At 36.3% G+C, this 15679-nt stretch overlaps 1 protein-coding gene across 1 annotated transcript; it reads right to left on the bottom strand.

Annotated features, from left to right (window-relative positions):
• Nucleotides 1–322: 322 nt before the first annotated feature.
• On the bottom strand, nucleotides 323–15672 carry LOC148271254 (uncharacterized). Its single transcript, XM_088241611.1, has 5 exons — nucleotides 15588–15672; nucleotides 14281–14574; nucleotides 9873–9962; nucleotides 8469–9072; nucleotides 323–7532 (listed from the first exon to the last, which is right to left on the bottom strand). Exons 1-5 carry the CDS (start codon nucleotides 15648–15650, stop codon nucleotides 7357–7359), a joined length of 1227 nt encoding a protein of 408 aa, XP_088097737.1. The 5' UTR covers nucleotides 15651–15672; the 3' UTR covers nucleotides 323–7356.
• Between the last annotated feature and the right edge of the window lie 7 nt (nucleotides 15673–15679).

The following is a 15679-nucleotide window of genomic DNA, read 5'->3' as shown; positions in this document are numbered from 1 at the left end:
ACTTAAATACGAAATGAGTCGAGTTAGCGCACAAAATTGACTTTTTCGAAAACTTCAAGCTCTGGTCGAGGGCCAAAAGTAGTATCAAATATTTTTTTTGATATTTTTTGCATTCTAAGAAATTGAAAAGGCAACTTTTTAGACCCCTTTCATTTCAAAATTCGAAAAAAAATAAATATTGGCCCACCCTAGTGTACGTGACACGTAAGGCTACTAAAATTATAGGGGTTCAAATATACTCGTATATAGAAAAAACAATATTAAAAACATGTCCGTTAATAAATAAATAAATGACGAAGGGGGGGGGTAAATAAAAGATGGATTCATTAGACATCATTTATTGAATGGAATACTCGCCTACGATGTTTGCACGTGCATAACAGTACGTTATAACAGTTACAAATTATATAATTCAGTGCGGTTCCTTCTGCGCGTCTATCGGCCACCTCGTGTCGATCAAGGGCGTACTTAACCTAGGTGTATGCGAGTCGTGCGAAGGGACGGACGCGCCTTCCCACGACTGCTCCACGCTCGTCCGATAAAATCATTTGGAATAGAAAAAAAAAGGCGTCGATGAAACCATAAATAAACATAATTTTATACAGTAATTTGCATCAACAGCCAGTACAAATTGAACGCATCTTCTATTCAGTCATATTATAAGAAAAGCTTCCTTACAGCGCATATGAGGAAGTTTGGTGGTTTTGATATATTTATCGTGTAAGCAGATAATTGGTAGAATTCCATATTAAATTTGGCAATGAATCCAAAATAAAACAAGTTTATTGGATTATGATTCTATTTTATTTTTTATAAAATATACAACGGCCATATTGTGACGCGTTTCGTCTTGTTAAGACATTTTCAAACAAGCTAACTTAAATATTTACAAAGTTTCCTTGTGTACTAAAAATAATTGCTGTTTTATGTTTGTGGATTTCTATACAAGCCGAGATAAGTAGAGTTATTAAAATTCAATTAGGGTATACTGAGTATATTTTAGAGGAATATTTTAATTATATTGGGGAAAACCTTCCATTACTTAAAAATATTATTAAGGGTATGACTTTAAAATGAATTTAATAATTATGAATCGGGTTGTGGTCCCGCGGCTAGTGTCTAGGACTCACGGATCAAAGATCCATGGTTCGAATCCCACTCTACCCCAACTTGATTCCCATTTTCTAATAGTGGGTTATTTACAACTCGTTGAAAATGGCCCTCAAAACTAAATATTTGCGTAAATCATAAGAACGAAAATATTTATTTTTACTAAAAAAAAATTTTTTAAATGTAAATATTGATTTCATTTATATGGGTTTATTTTGAAAAATATTGTTGAAACTCTACATTGGTGTTTTTTCTACAATTTTAATATCAACCCTTCGTAATATTTTTAAATTATGGAAGGCTTTCCCCTCAAAGTAATATTGCGTACCTAGAGAGAAGCCCTAACACTATGTTCTAGGTATTTATAATTTTCTCAAACTGAACGGTTTGGGTAGGTAGGAAGAAATTGCCTTAAGGCAATATGCCCGCCCTTTTATGTATATTTATTGTGTATGTATATAAAGTGTCAAATAAATAAATATGTTCATAGAATGCAACCGATTGGTGGCCATTTTGTTTTATTTGACAACATAAACATAACGGTTTGATCGGATGCTTTTGTCGCTGTGCTTGGCTTTGTTTGTAAATAACTTGGATATTTACGATATAATAAATAAACATCGACTATAGTGAATTGCAGTATGTTTGGTTGCAGCAGTAGGAGCGTCAAAGCTGTTAAAGGAGTCAGTTTTCACAGGGAATTGATTCCCAATATTTTACCATGATTTGCGTTGATTTTTGGCATTTATTGTCCCCACGCGTGTATTATGTTGCTTAAAAACTTTCCTTACATCAACATATTTACTTTAGATACTATTTTTTCTCAATGAAGGGGATAAATTTGTGAATTAAAGTATGTTTACTGTTGATAATGACAGTTGATTACGGGCAATATGTCTTGGCCGCACTAGGCATCCATATAAAGTTTGAGTCTTTATCGAGTAGAGGTCGATTAAAATTTTACTCGAAAATAGCAACGTTAACCTTGAAATCGCATCTAAAATGACATGTCCAAATTTTAGGCCGCTACGACTCGCCATTTCGGAGATGTGACGGACAAACAAACAAACTCAACACAGGACTTTGGTTTAATGGAGTTGGGATTTATGTATCAATAAATATAACATAAATTTATTGTGAATAAAATGAATAAACAAATAAAAAAAAAAACACAAACATGTGTTTTTAGTTTTATAAAATAAATATAGGCGAATTATAGAAAAATAAATTGGAATAACCTCGCAATTAATACACAGGTACACATTTATTAAAATTAATTACAATGCAAATTAATATCCATTTGGTAATTCTCGACCCGAGTACGGCCCATTGTTTTGCTGCGAACTGTAGCTAACTTAATACCCAATAGTCATAGAATGGCTTTCCTACGTTTGGGCTCCTCTCTAGGTTACGCATTATTACTCTGAGGTTTTCTCCAATATAATTAAAATATTCCTCTAAACAAATACACTCAGTATACCCTAATTGATATACTTATCTTGGCTTGTATAGAAATCCACAAACATAAAACAGCAATTATTTTTAGTACACAAGGAAACTTTGTATTAATATAAATATTTAAGTTAAGCTTGTTTTAAAATGTCAATATGCCCGTTTCAATTTTTACATATCGTATTATCATGGAATTTTTTAAGTTTTGTAATTTTGAAAATCCCCGCAGAATCTTCGAAATTACACCGCCCGTGATGTGTTTCTGACATTTAAAAGTTGACCCAGTACAATTATAAAAACAAATTAATTGCAGACGGGGCTACCTTGGAAATCTGTGGCCGGCTACGCAAATTGCAGTCACACAAACCCGCGACGTGGCAAAGATACGATTAAATGCGTTCATTTTTGCCGGGTGTCAGAAAAATAAGTAGCACCGAACTTCCTCATTGTATATCAATCGGTGACATGAGAGCTGAAATCTTTATTGACGCGGGCGAGATTCTTCGACTACTAGTGCGTAAGCAACTCCCGAGAATACTTTTCAATTGTCAAAATTTCGAGCGGGGAGAATCTCAGCCGCGTGAACACAGGTTTTCTTTTACATCACAAAAGTCAACGGAGAATCAACGACGGGCCATAAGCCCTACAATCGTCTAGACTTCCAAATTACCTTCTTAAAAATGTTTTAATTTTTTATTAGTTCCATCGGCAATGTTTTCATTGCGTCCACACGCCGAAATATGGATGCCCAGACATGGACAGAATGGTGAGTTTTTTGGGGTATTGCGTCGTTTGCACAATTTTACTTAGTTTCGGATCGCTTTACAGCGTCCATCACCAGGGTTGATTGTAAAATCGAGAAGTTAGGGATTTGGAAGACTGGGCGTTGTTCAATGGGGCTTGCGATGCTTCGCCAGCGGGTTTAAGCGATCGCTGGATGACATTCTTCATTCTGGACATGTTTGAACGTCCAAATTTGCTCAATTTTCACAATTAGTTAAAAATAAATAAAAAAAGGTAAATATTGACATTCTCACGATACATAAAATAATCAGTCATAAATGGCCGAGAGATTATGAATAAGGTTGTGGTAGAGGGATTTTTCCTTCGGTCTGCGAATGAGCTCATTTGAACAAATCCAAATTGTAAATTTTCAAAATAAAAATAAACTTCCATCTACTCTCTGGAGCGGCGAAAAATTGAGAAATACAGGCGCTCAAACATGAGCAGAATCGTTCAAACTACAGTGTGTAGCGCAATAAGTTTTAAGACCAGTAAATTCATCATTTACGCGAATAACGTTTATTTATGGCGATGACAGGCACCTTCTTAGGAAATGCAGACGACTCTGGGTCATTTGCGATTATTCAAAAGTTATCATACTTTTTAGATTTCAACTTGAAGATCTCGCACGCGATTCGTATGTGTAAGAATCGGCTTGAATTATTTTTTAGGATAAAAATTTTAATCTCCCGTTATGATAGAATAGTGTTGCAACCTCATTTTAGTGGTAGGAAGATTGTAATATTACAATCATAGAATTATAATATACCAGAAGGCGTGCGTGCGTGGAGTTGCCAGACCGTGAACAATATACACAAATATAAAATAGTTTTGTGTTATATTTTACTGACTGGGTTATAAAAAAATGTAAGTGAATTAATACTTTAACATATAACAACAGAGATGAAGAATCTTTAAGATAATGTAATACAGAAGTCTAGCCATCTACAGGGCTTATGACCTGTCAATGGCTGGTTTAAGTGGCCACTTTACACACCGTGTAACATTCACCATTCTGCCCATATTTGAACATCTATATTCCTTCAATTCTTTCATCTGTTGATGTTTGTGAAGTTAAAGAGCTGAAACCTTTATTTATGCGGGTGAGATTCATCTAATTGAATAATTTCACCTGCATACTAGGCAACGCCTGAAATTTTTATTTGTGTGTAAAGTGGCCACTTAAACCAGCCATTGACAGGTCATAAGCCCTGTAGATGCCTAGACTTCTATAGTACATTATCTTAAATGTTCTTCGTCTCTGTTGTAATATGTTAATGTTAACAGCTCCCCAGGGAGTTGAATCCAGTCCTTGTCTACAAATAATTGGACAAACTCAAAATATTGTTGAATTAATATCGCTTAATATTACACTAAGGCTTATTTATACAGGATGTTCTTTAAACCCTGCCACATCCGAAACCAAAATGATCAGTGTGGCCAAGAAGACATATTAGCATATTTAAAAAAATATTTAGGACAAAAAAATCTTTTAAAAAAAAAAATATTAAAAAAAAAAAAATGTCAGTCTCCCCCCTTCCCCCTCCTCGTTTCTGCCCTGCAGAAGTAAGCAACCATTTGCTTTTTTTGATATTTTATTTTTTTAAATTTTATTCGTTCTAAAAAATTATTTTAATGTGCCAATATGTCGTCTTGCTCATACTGATAATCGTGGTTTCGGATGTGACAGGGTTTAATGAACACCCCGTAGAAAGCCGGGTAAAAAATTCGACTACCCCGGCAATACTAACAAAATGTCCTCCTTATTTTATTTGACTATCCGACAGACGGTAAAATAATCGAATTCTTAAATAAAATTACTTGTGAATTCGCTTCTTACACACGAAATGTGATCCTACCGTATTCCCTTTTAATCCCAGCAGTATTTTGACACTTGCAAACGACACAATACGGCGTAGTTGAATTTAAATCCGCAGTTGCGTACTGGCGGCGTCTACAGAGTTCCGAATGGCCAAAACGTGAAACTACTCATTTGTGAGTAGTTTAGTCGGATTCAGTGTGATGCGCGTATGCGGTTTCTGGACTATTTTAACTCTATGATCACAATCTTATATGCAATTATCATAGTAGGAGATTTTGATGTTACAATTTCACAAGCGATTATTAGTCGTGGAGGAAAATTTAACAATACAACCTCATGCAATTTGAATGTATACAAATCATTGATACTTATTTATCATGGTAGGAGATTTTAATGTTACAATTTCACAAGCGATTATTAGTCGTGGAGGAAAATTTTACAATACCTCATGCAATTTGAATGTATACAAATCATTAATACTTATTTTTCATGGTAGGAGATTTTGATGTTACAATTTCACAAGTGATTATTAGTCGTGGAGGACAATTTAACAATACAACCTCAAGCAATTTGAATGTATACAAATCATTGATACTTATTTATCATGGTAGGAGATTTTAATGTTACAATTTCACAAGCGATTATTGGTCGTGGAGGAAAATTTAACAATACAACCTCATGCAATTTGAATGTATACAAATCATTAATACTTATTTTTCATGGTAGGAGATTTTGATGTTACAATTTCACAAGTGATTATTAGTCGTGGAGGACAATTTAACAATACAACCTCAAGCAATTTGAATGTATACAAATCATTGATACTTATTTTTCATGGTAGGAGATTTTAATGTTACAATTTCACAAGCGATTATTGGTCGTGGAGGAAAATTTAACAATACAACCTCATGCAATTTGAATGTATACAAATCATTAATACTTATTTTTCATGGTAGGAGATTTTGATGTTACAATTTCACAAGCGTTTATTAGTCATAGAGGAGAATTTGACATTACAATCTCACATCCAATTCGAATGATATAAATCGTCGGTGAATATTTATAAAAGTAGATTTTAATGATACAATTTCGTACGCGATTATTTATCACAGTGGGAGATTTCAATTATACAATCTCGTGCGTGATTCGTATGGATGCGAATCATCCGCGATTATTTACCATAGTAGATTTCAACATTATAATGTCATGCGTGACTCGTATGTATTAGAACAGACAGCCATCTTTTATCGTAATGGGAGATTTCAACATTGAGATTAGTCTGTCTGTCGGCTTTTAATGTTGTAGGCGATTCGTCCGCCATTATTTATCAAAGCGGGAGATTTAAACGTTAAGGTCTCGTACGCGACTCGTATGTTTATTAGTCCTACGCAATTATTTATCATTGCAGCGGATTGGACATTACAATCTCGTACGTACACGCATATGTATACTTGCAAAAAAGATACAAAAGACTATTCTTTAGCAAAAAATGAACACATTTTACATAACAATGTATAAATATATATACCGGGCGCTTCTCCGCGACTGCGTTATACTGAAACGGGTAGTTTGGGAGGCAACACGGCCAGTATAAAAAATATTCCCCGCAGCCTTCGCGAGTTACGGGCATATCTGTACGGGGAACATCGCCGTGCCTCGGCGACCCCCATTTCGGGCCGTCGATCCTCGCGTTCCCGACCCTCGGACGGAGTGCAGAAACGACCAAATGTCTTTTTAACTAACCCATTCAGTATTCATATTGTATTTTTGTTTTTACACCACAATTCGAGTACTTCGCGACATTATTAGTCAGGTTTTTATCTTAGATTTCTTCTATCTAGACCTTGAGATATGACTCAACGTCTCTCCTTACAAATTACCAATAGGATAGCTCATGACAAATCCGTAGCCACAATTTTCCTTATTTTACACCAATATAAGATAGAGTGGAGTGGAGTGTAGCGTTAACTGCGTCGCTTCTTTTTTTCTCTTACCAATCCGTACTCTTTCACACACTTTTTCGCTCTCTCTGACACTCTTCTTTCGTATGATCTACTCACCTTTCAATCCCTTCATTCTCTCTCTCAATCACTCACACGCGCATTCTCACATTCAATCTCTCTCACATTCAATCTCTCTCTCACCCACTCTCTCACTCGCCCCGCTCTCTCGCCCGCCCGACTCTCCCGCTACTTGTCCCGGGACTTGGCCATCGTGCTGAGGTCCAGGGTGATCTTGGGCTTGTGCTTGGGCGGCTGGAAGTAGAAGTCGAAGCGCTTGAAGGACTCAATGTCCCGCTCGGCGGACTCCAGCTCGTTCAGATTGGTGATGGTCTGGTCGGGGGCGAAGATACTCCTACTGTCCCCTTGAAACAATACACACGCACAATCAGCAACATCGATAATTATCCGCTCAATTTTCGCAGTAAGGATGTTAAGAGATTTATTCCCCTTTCCACATCCAGTGGTGCATAGGGCACTGCATTCATAAATCAAATAAATATAGGTCTAACACTTCAATGCCAGTACAGGAACAATGGAATATTGCGGCGTAACACCACATTTTGAACCAATATTTTATGTCGAACTTCCTTGGAATCGGACCACGAGAAAGGTAGGCGAACGCGTCAACCACTGCGCAACGAGGCGGTCTTATCTCCGGTCGATTTCTTTATTCAGGATTTTCACCCGAGAGCAGCCGTCCAGTGGAAAACACTAATTCAAGGTTCTGGATTTTTTCCACACACAGAACTGTATTCCTCACCCGCCTAGACGCGGGGTGATTGATAATAATTAATTAACTATAAATATGTATGTACAACTGTTGATTTAAAAAATAAAATACAATTATTATTTTAACTATTACAGAAATATCTTTTCCCCTCTGCCGAGGACCCTCAAAACAGTGAACAAAATCTCACTAAACGGTACTGTCGATGTGTTCCTACAGCAAGGGCAGGCATTCAAGAAGCGGGCGGTGTTGTCTCTCCTGACTCGCGATGTCACACTTGCCAAGATTATGCCATGTTTTATACCTTTTGTCAATTTAAGTAGATTTTTAGACTGTTAAGTAAAAACAACCTTCTCCTCCACAATTCACTATTTATCGCTACGTTGTTCTGCCGATTATGGCTCGATATAATGATGTCCAGGCGTTTCTGAAAAGTGGCAATATTTCACTGTCCCTGGACCGTCACCCGAACGCCGCATTCAGCGTCACGACGTAGTGCCCTACGCACCGCCGGGCGCGAGCGTCGGCACGACGACGGAAATAGTAAAAAATTCGAAATATCCATACCCACCTCCGTAATAGTCATCGCTTTTCTGCGAAGATCCGTTCTGCATGCGGTGGCTGCCGATGACGCCCACGCCCCGGCTGTCGGCGCCGTAGGCGGGCCCGCCCAGCCGGCACTCGGGCGCGTCCGGCGCCGCGCCGCCCTGGAAGTCCAGGCCGCCGTAGGCGTGCTGCGGCGCCGCGTAGCCGAAGCCGCCGCAGGCCGCGGGCGGCGGCCCCGGCCGGCCGCAGCCGCCGGCCCGCTGCAGCGCGTACGGCGAGAAGTCCGCGTAGCTGCGGCCGTCGATGCGCCCGCCCTCGGGCGGCGAGCCGCGCGCGCCCGGCTCCGCGTCCGCCGGCGAGTCCGAGCTCGAGTTGGACACCGAGTCGTAGACCGAGTTGGCGCCGCTCATGAGCCCGCTGGACGAGGACGAGTGGCTCGCGACCGGCTGGCCGAACTGGCTGTAGAGGGCGTTGTAGTGGTAGTCGGGGCCGTAGGGGTAGCCCACGTGCCAGGCGGGCTTGGCGGGCGCGCGGTACTGCTGGTTCGGCGCCGACGCGACCGCGATCGGCTTCTGATCCGACGGTACGATGCTGATCTCGACGGCGTTGTGCTGCATATTCTGAGAGTCCTGAAAGACAAACATTTATTTGAATTATCCTCAACTCTTCCCGGCGATTCAATTACTTTAATGTCTCTATAAATATAACAAGTACTGGGCTAAGATTTAAGGTATTCATCCTCTTTTTATTAAATAATAACTACTTATTGAGCACAGAAAATTACTAACTAATACATTTGAAAGGTTACCTATGTGTCGCATGTCACGACGTACTGAATGTACAACTGTCTCACACGCTCTTTACATCTCACTCTCGATACTATAAGCATATTCGGGAGCGAGGGAGACAAATTCACCAAGTTGCCAAGTAGCTCTCCAAGCTTTATTAGGTGCGATCCTTCTGCTCGTACTGCAAGCGTTAGCTAATAAATTTTAGCGATAAGATTAAAAATATTATCACTTGGCTTCAACAAGTAATTGTGTCAGCTTGTGGTGTAGCGGTCGGCGCATTAGCTCGCGTGGTTGACATGAAATATTTATTTGAAAAGGCGTTTTTCTACTGGAATATTTCATAGTCCGTGGCTGGCACCCGAAGCGTAAGTCTGATCATCTTATCTTAACGTAACAAAAAAATGATCAAGATACGCTGCGATCGGTGTAGCGATGCAGTGTCCTATACACCATTAGATGCGGAAAGGGAGTAACGATAATGATAATGAATAATTGAAGCAATTGCCTATGAGTATATTATTTTTTCGATACATAAAACCTAATCATTTACAGCACGGAAATGCGTGGATGTTTTTGGCACAGCGAGGGAAATCCAAAAATTGTAAAAGAATAAACAAATATGATATAAATGCACAAACCATTTTGGGATAGTATTGGAGTGGGTTTCTGGAGACATCCTCGTTTCCCGTGACAGGCGACCAGACATTCTGTTTCACTTCGGGATACGTCTAGAAAGAATAAATAAACTCGCATTTTAGTTTTTCCTTGCGAAAAATTGGGATCCATCGAAAACAAATGTTGTATGTAAACATTCAAAAACAAACTTTTTACACGCTAACAAATAACATCTTCAGAATTTTCTATTGTATGCATTCTCGGCGAATGCAAACCCAGTGATGGATAAAAAATAACATTTACGCTCGTAACTTTTTTAAGTTCGAGATTAGCAAAAATTTACAAATCTGCTTTACATCCGTACTTTTACTTTTATTTGCTTTTATATATGAAACATTTAACAAAAAATTTAATGGTCTCGATATATTTAACACTCCATACAATATACAGAAGAGAATTAATAGGCTTGATTCATGCTCTTCATTCATAATTCATTTAATCATTAAATCAAATGCAATTTTCCACTCTCACTTTCCTTCAATCATCCTTTACCACTCCTTATCAATTTCCCTCTTTTCCTTTCCACTATCTCCTTGTTCTGTCCATATTTATCTTATTTTAATATATAGTGTATTTATTATTTATATAGTTTAAACTTCAAGCCGTCGTCGCTTTATTACAGTATTATTTAGTGAATACATATAATTGGATGGCAGGCCCTACTATGTATACATTTAATATGTTTTTTTTTTTAAATATTCATTTAACCTGTACATCTGTTTGTATTCGAAATAAATAAAATATATTGATAATTTTTGTGTTTTTTTCATTATGTATTTTTGTATAATTTAATTTAGTACGTACTATTATTTGGCATATGATTTATTGCTCCTATTTCATATATTTCTTACTATATTATTGAGTGAGTTTCTAGAAAACATATCTTAATTATCATCTAAATTATGTTTTTATATATCATGTATTTTTATGTATATTTGGCATATGATTTATTGCTCCTATTTCATATATTTCTTACTATATTATTGAGTGAGTTTCTAGAAAACATATCTTAATTATCATCTAAATTATGTTTTTATATATCATGTATTTTTATGTATATTTGGCATATGATTTATTGCTCCTATTTCATATATTTCTTACTATATTATTGAGTGAGTTTCTAGAAAACATATCTTAATTATCATCTAAATTATGTTTTTATATATCATGTATTTTTATGTATATTTGGCATATGATTTATTGCTCCTATTTCATATATTTCTTACTATATTATTGAGTGAGTTTCTAGAAAACATATCTTAATTATCATCTAAATTATGTTTTTATATATCATGTATTTTTATGTATATTTGGCATATGATTTATTGCTCCTATTTCATATATTTCTTACTATATTATTGAGTGAGTTTCTAGAAAACATATCTTAATTATCATCTAAATTATGTTTTTATATATCATGTATTTTTATGTATATTTGGCATATGATTTATTGCTCCTATTTCATATATTTCTTACTATATTATTGAGTGAGTTTCTAGAAAACATATCTTAATTATCATCTAAATTATGTTTTTATATATCATGTATTTTTATGTATATTTGGCATATGATTTATTGCTCCTATTTCATATATTTCTTACTATATTATTGAGTGAGTTTCTAGAAAACATATCTTAATTATCATCTAAATTATGTTTTTATATATCATGTATTTTTATGTATATTTGGCATATGATTTATTGCTCCTATTTCATATATTTCTCACTATATTATTGAGTGAGTTTCTAGAAAACATATCTTAATTATCATCTAAATTATGTTTTTATATATCATGTATTTTTATGTATATATTCCTTTTCTGTAAATTTAAATTTTGTTTTTTTTTTTAATACTACTATTTTATACTATTATTTTGTTGATTTTAATGACACCACTATTTTGTATATTTGATTATGTGTGATTCTTAATTTGTATGATTTATATTTTAAAAATTATTTCTGATTATCATTTTTGTATTGTATTCTTTGGAATTGGATTATTTCTTACATTTACCTTTTATTCTAAATTGTTATTCTACTACTACTACTACCATCACGCCATTTCCCCGTAGGGGTAGGCAGAGAGAATGGACCGCCACACACGTCTATCCTGGCATACACTCCTAGCCTCTTCCACATTCATACATCTTGTCATACATGCCCTTCGGTTCTGTCTGCTTTTGACATGACCAGACTTAAGATTTTGGTTTATCTGATCATGCCACGTCTTCCTCGGTCGTCCTCGTCTAACGTTGCCGTTCATTTTTGCCATATATACTTGTTTTGCCATTCTTTCGTCGTCCATTCGTTCTACGTGACCAAACCATCTCAGAGACCCTTTCTTAATCTTATCAATTATACTTGTCTCAGATTTACACTCTCGCCTGATTTCATCATTCGTAACCCTGTCATACATTGATTTCCCACACATTCGTCTAAGAGATCGCATTTAAACCGCGTTCACTCGGCTTTCATCCTTCCTTCATCCTTCCTTATTCTATATCATTATAATTTGATCTAATTAATTTGACTATGTATTTTTATTGTAGCTTGACACGGGCATAGCCTAATTAAAAACCTTAATAATTTCATAAATATTTAAACTAGTGTAATTTTGCCGCATTGTTCTAGTAATTAATAGTGCTAAAAACGGCCGCGTGGAGCGCTATATGTCCCGCAATATGACGCATGAAAGTAATTATGGTCTTATGTCAAAAGTACCGTCTCAAAGAAAAATAGCCCTTAAGAAACAATGTTTGAAATACTGTTTTCCAAATAAACTTTAATACTAATTAACTTTTCCTAATAAACTTTAATACTAATAAACTTTTCCTAATAAACTTTAATACTCCTATCCGTCGCACTCGACATACTGTATTACTGAGCTACAACAAATGCAACACCAGAGCAGCTCAAAATTCGCTCTTAGGAAGAGCAGTTAGTAACTTTTCTAAAATTGAGAAGATGTACGATTTAGACATCTTTAACGACTCAGCTCTCTGCTACAAACGGAAGCTGAGTCTTATAGATTTTAATGTTTAGTATTACTAATATTATTATTGTTATTATTGGAGCACATAAGGGAATTTGCTTATGTGTGCCCTACTTCAAAGTTTAAAGTTACTGTAATATTAGTATCATTTAGCCTCTTTGAAAATAAACAGAAACAATTAATACTAAACTAGGTACTACCAGAATACACACTACATAAACACCACATCTTATACACATCACTCCATACACCTCACTCCACGCACTACATTTCATACTCACAACAATAAAAACACAATCGCTAGTAAATTCACACAAAGCACAAATTTTTCTTACATCTTGTTGTACTGTTAGGTAGTTGTTTCATATATTGTGTTGTGTACGTAATTGGTGCTGTGTTAGGTTTATTTTTTGTTCGTAATATTGTCTAGATTTATATTAACATAGCACTGTGTGCACAACATTAAATTTAAACAAATAAACAAAATAAAGATTCTTTAAATAATTTGTGTAATCTGCAAGTTTAATCTAGGAGAAAGAACCCGCACCGGGGTTAATACATTCAAAGTATAGTATACTTATTTGTGTGAAACAATAAGCTGGAATAATCGGCCAGTTTCTTGGCTCACCGCAGGCGCTGGGCGTGCTTTATTAACATTTATATCAAGATAAAAATACAAACAGTGGAAATGATTTAAAATAAATGGTAATTATTAATTTGTTTTTCTGTAAATAAAGTTACAATAAAACATTATTATAATTAGTCAAATATAATGGTAAGCTGCGCATAATCGCTTCTATACACGGTTCGCCCCCGCTTCTTGCCCATACTGATCACCGTGGTTTCGGACGTGACAGGGTTTAAAGAACAATTAAATATTTAAAATAAATAAAATCAAATATTATTTTTATATTTATGGTTTAAATATTTTTTTTCCATTTTTAATTACTATAAAAAAAATAAAAAAATACCATATTATCTTCTATAGAATATTTTATTTTTTCTTTCTTATGTTATACAAAAATATTATAACTGTCCATTATTTACTATAGGAGAAAAAATTCATTAACATTTACTTGTTTACCCACGAACAGGCCATGCTTTGTGGGATTTTTTTGTTTACTATTTTTCTATTAATATGTATTCCGTTGATATGTAATTATGCTTTATTTTTTTTGCTCTGTTTTATTATTATGTTTAAAGAAAACAGACAAAATTTCATAAAAAAAAAAATATAAAAAAAACATCCTGTATAAATAAGGATTTAAAGCTCCAGTTATATTGCGTAAAGTTAAATTATTTGAAAATTTTACACCTAATACAGACTTTAAAGGAAATAAGAAACACGGATGTCTCAAACTGCGCGATCCATCCAGTTACCTGTTCCTCCCGCAGCTGCTGCTGGAAGAGCAGCGAGCCGAAGGGCGCGTACGCCGCCCCCGCCGGCGCCGCCTCCTCGTCCTGGCGGCGCGGCGTGCCCACGGGCTCGAGGCGCGGCGGGCGCGGCTCGCGCGCCGGGCTGGCCGCGCCGCGCGCGCCGCCCGCGCGGAACAGCGAGTAGCCGCCCGCGCCGGCGCCCGCCGCGCCGTCCGCCTTGATGCCCAGCTCGGCCATGCGCCCGGTTATCTCGCGCGTCGCGTCCGCCTGCTCGGGCGGCTTGGTCGGCGCGGACTCCTGGACGAATCATACAATACAATCAAAGTTCAATATTTTTGCTATTTTTTCATTCATTCGTTTTTAATCGCTCCGAGGAGGCCTATTAAAAATATGAGAGAAATAAGTAAATTTTGAAGTCAAATTAAATTCCGACGTAACTGTCAGTTTTGAAAACCAGCGGCTAGAGGCAAAAAATAATGTGGCTAGATTCTGACCTAAAAAAAAATGGTTTTATATTTTTTTTATGGTGTAGGTATCGAGACGTCGAAGGAGCCGGCTTTGAAATCAATCGGTAGATAAATACAGACGATTGCAAAGTCAAGTATACCGTCTAGGTAATTGTCAAGTCATATAAAAATCATGTTCAAGCCAGCATTTTTTGCTCTAATTGGGATTTATTGGAGTTTATAATCGCCTTTTTTAATACATTTTTTTTATTTATTTACAAACATAAGTTTGTACATGATTGAAGACATAAGTCATCCCAACTCCATGGGACTAGAAGTTCTGTGATGAGATGGGACTAGCAATTAGTTGACACAGACACACGAGTATATCACCACAAATATAGGATCAGAAACATAAAAAATAATTTAAAAAAAACATATATGGCACATCAATAGGGTAAACAGTAAGCTCAAACATTGGGAAAATCATCAAGGAGTTTCCTTCGCTTTAAATGTTAATGAAGTAAGGAACGCCGACTAAATCTTTGGGGTCATTGATTGGTTGGTTTCGATCATATGAACTTTTAATAATTTAATGTACTAACAAAATCATTAAACATACATTATTTGCGAATACTCATAATGACATGAGGCGTTTTCTTTCCAAATAATTTGGAGCGTTTATTCTCGTCTTCTTGATTTACATTAGATTACTGCTCATTTTATGTTCGAGGATATTGTTCAACTTACTGCGATGTTACTTGTGAAAACCTGCAATTTGGCTAATTTGTTTTGTTTTATATATAAGATAAATACAGCCGTCGGTTATCCAATGAATAATAAAAAATAGGGCGCCCGGCTTACGTTGAGCGCCATCATGTTCTGGTGGTGCACCATGGACATGAGCGGGTTCCGGATGGTGAACATGCCGTTGGGCGCGGGCGTGATGGTCGCCC

This window comes from Micrasema longulum, unplaced genomic scaffold, assembly GCF_059751315.1.
Source record: "Micrasema longulum isolate JH-2025_06_02 unplaced genomic scaffold, ASM5975131v1 h1tg002990l, whole genome shotgun sequence".
Lineage (NCBI taxonomy): Eukaryota > Metazoa > Arthropoda > Insecta > Trichoptera > Brachycentridae > Micrasema > Micrasema longulum.
Note: the sequence above shows the minus strand (reverse complement) of the source record. Positions and strands in the feature narration are given on the sequence as shown.

Coding starts and splice junctions, on each gene's coding strand:
- LOC148271254 (XM_088241611.1), bottom strand. CDS start 15,650: ATGTTCACCATCCGGAACCCGCTCATGTCCATGGTGCACCACCAGAAC. Junction 9,073..9,872: donor TCCAATACTATCCCAAAATG/GTTTGTGCATTT, acceptor TTTGTCTTTCAG/GACTCTCAGAATATGCAGCA. Junction 7,533..8,468: donor AAGCGATGACTATTACGGAG/GTGGGTATGGAT, acceptor TATTGTTTCAAG/GGGACAGTAGGAGTATCTTC.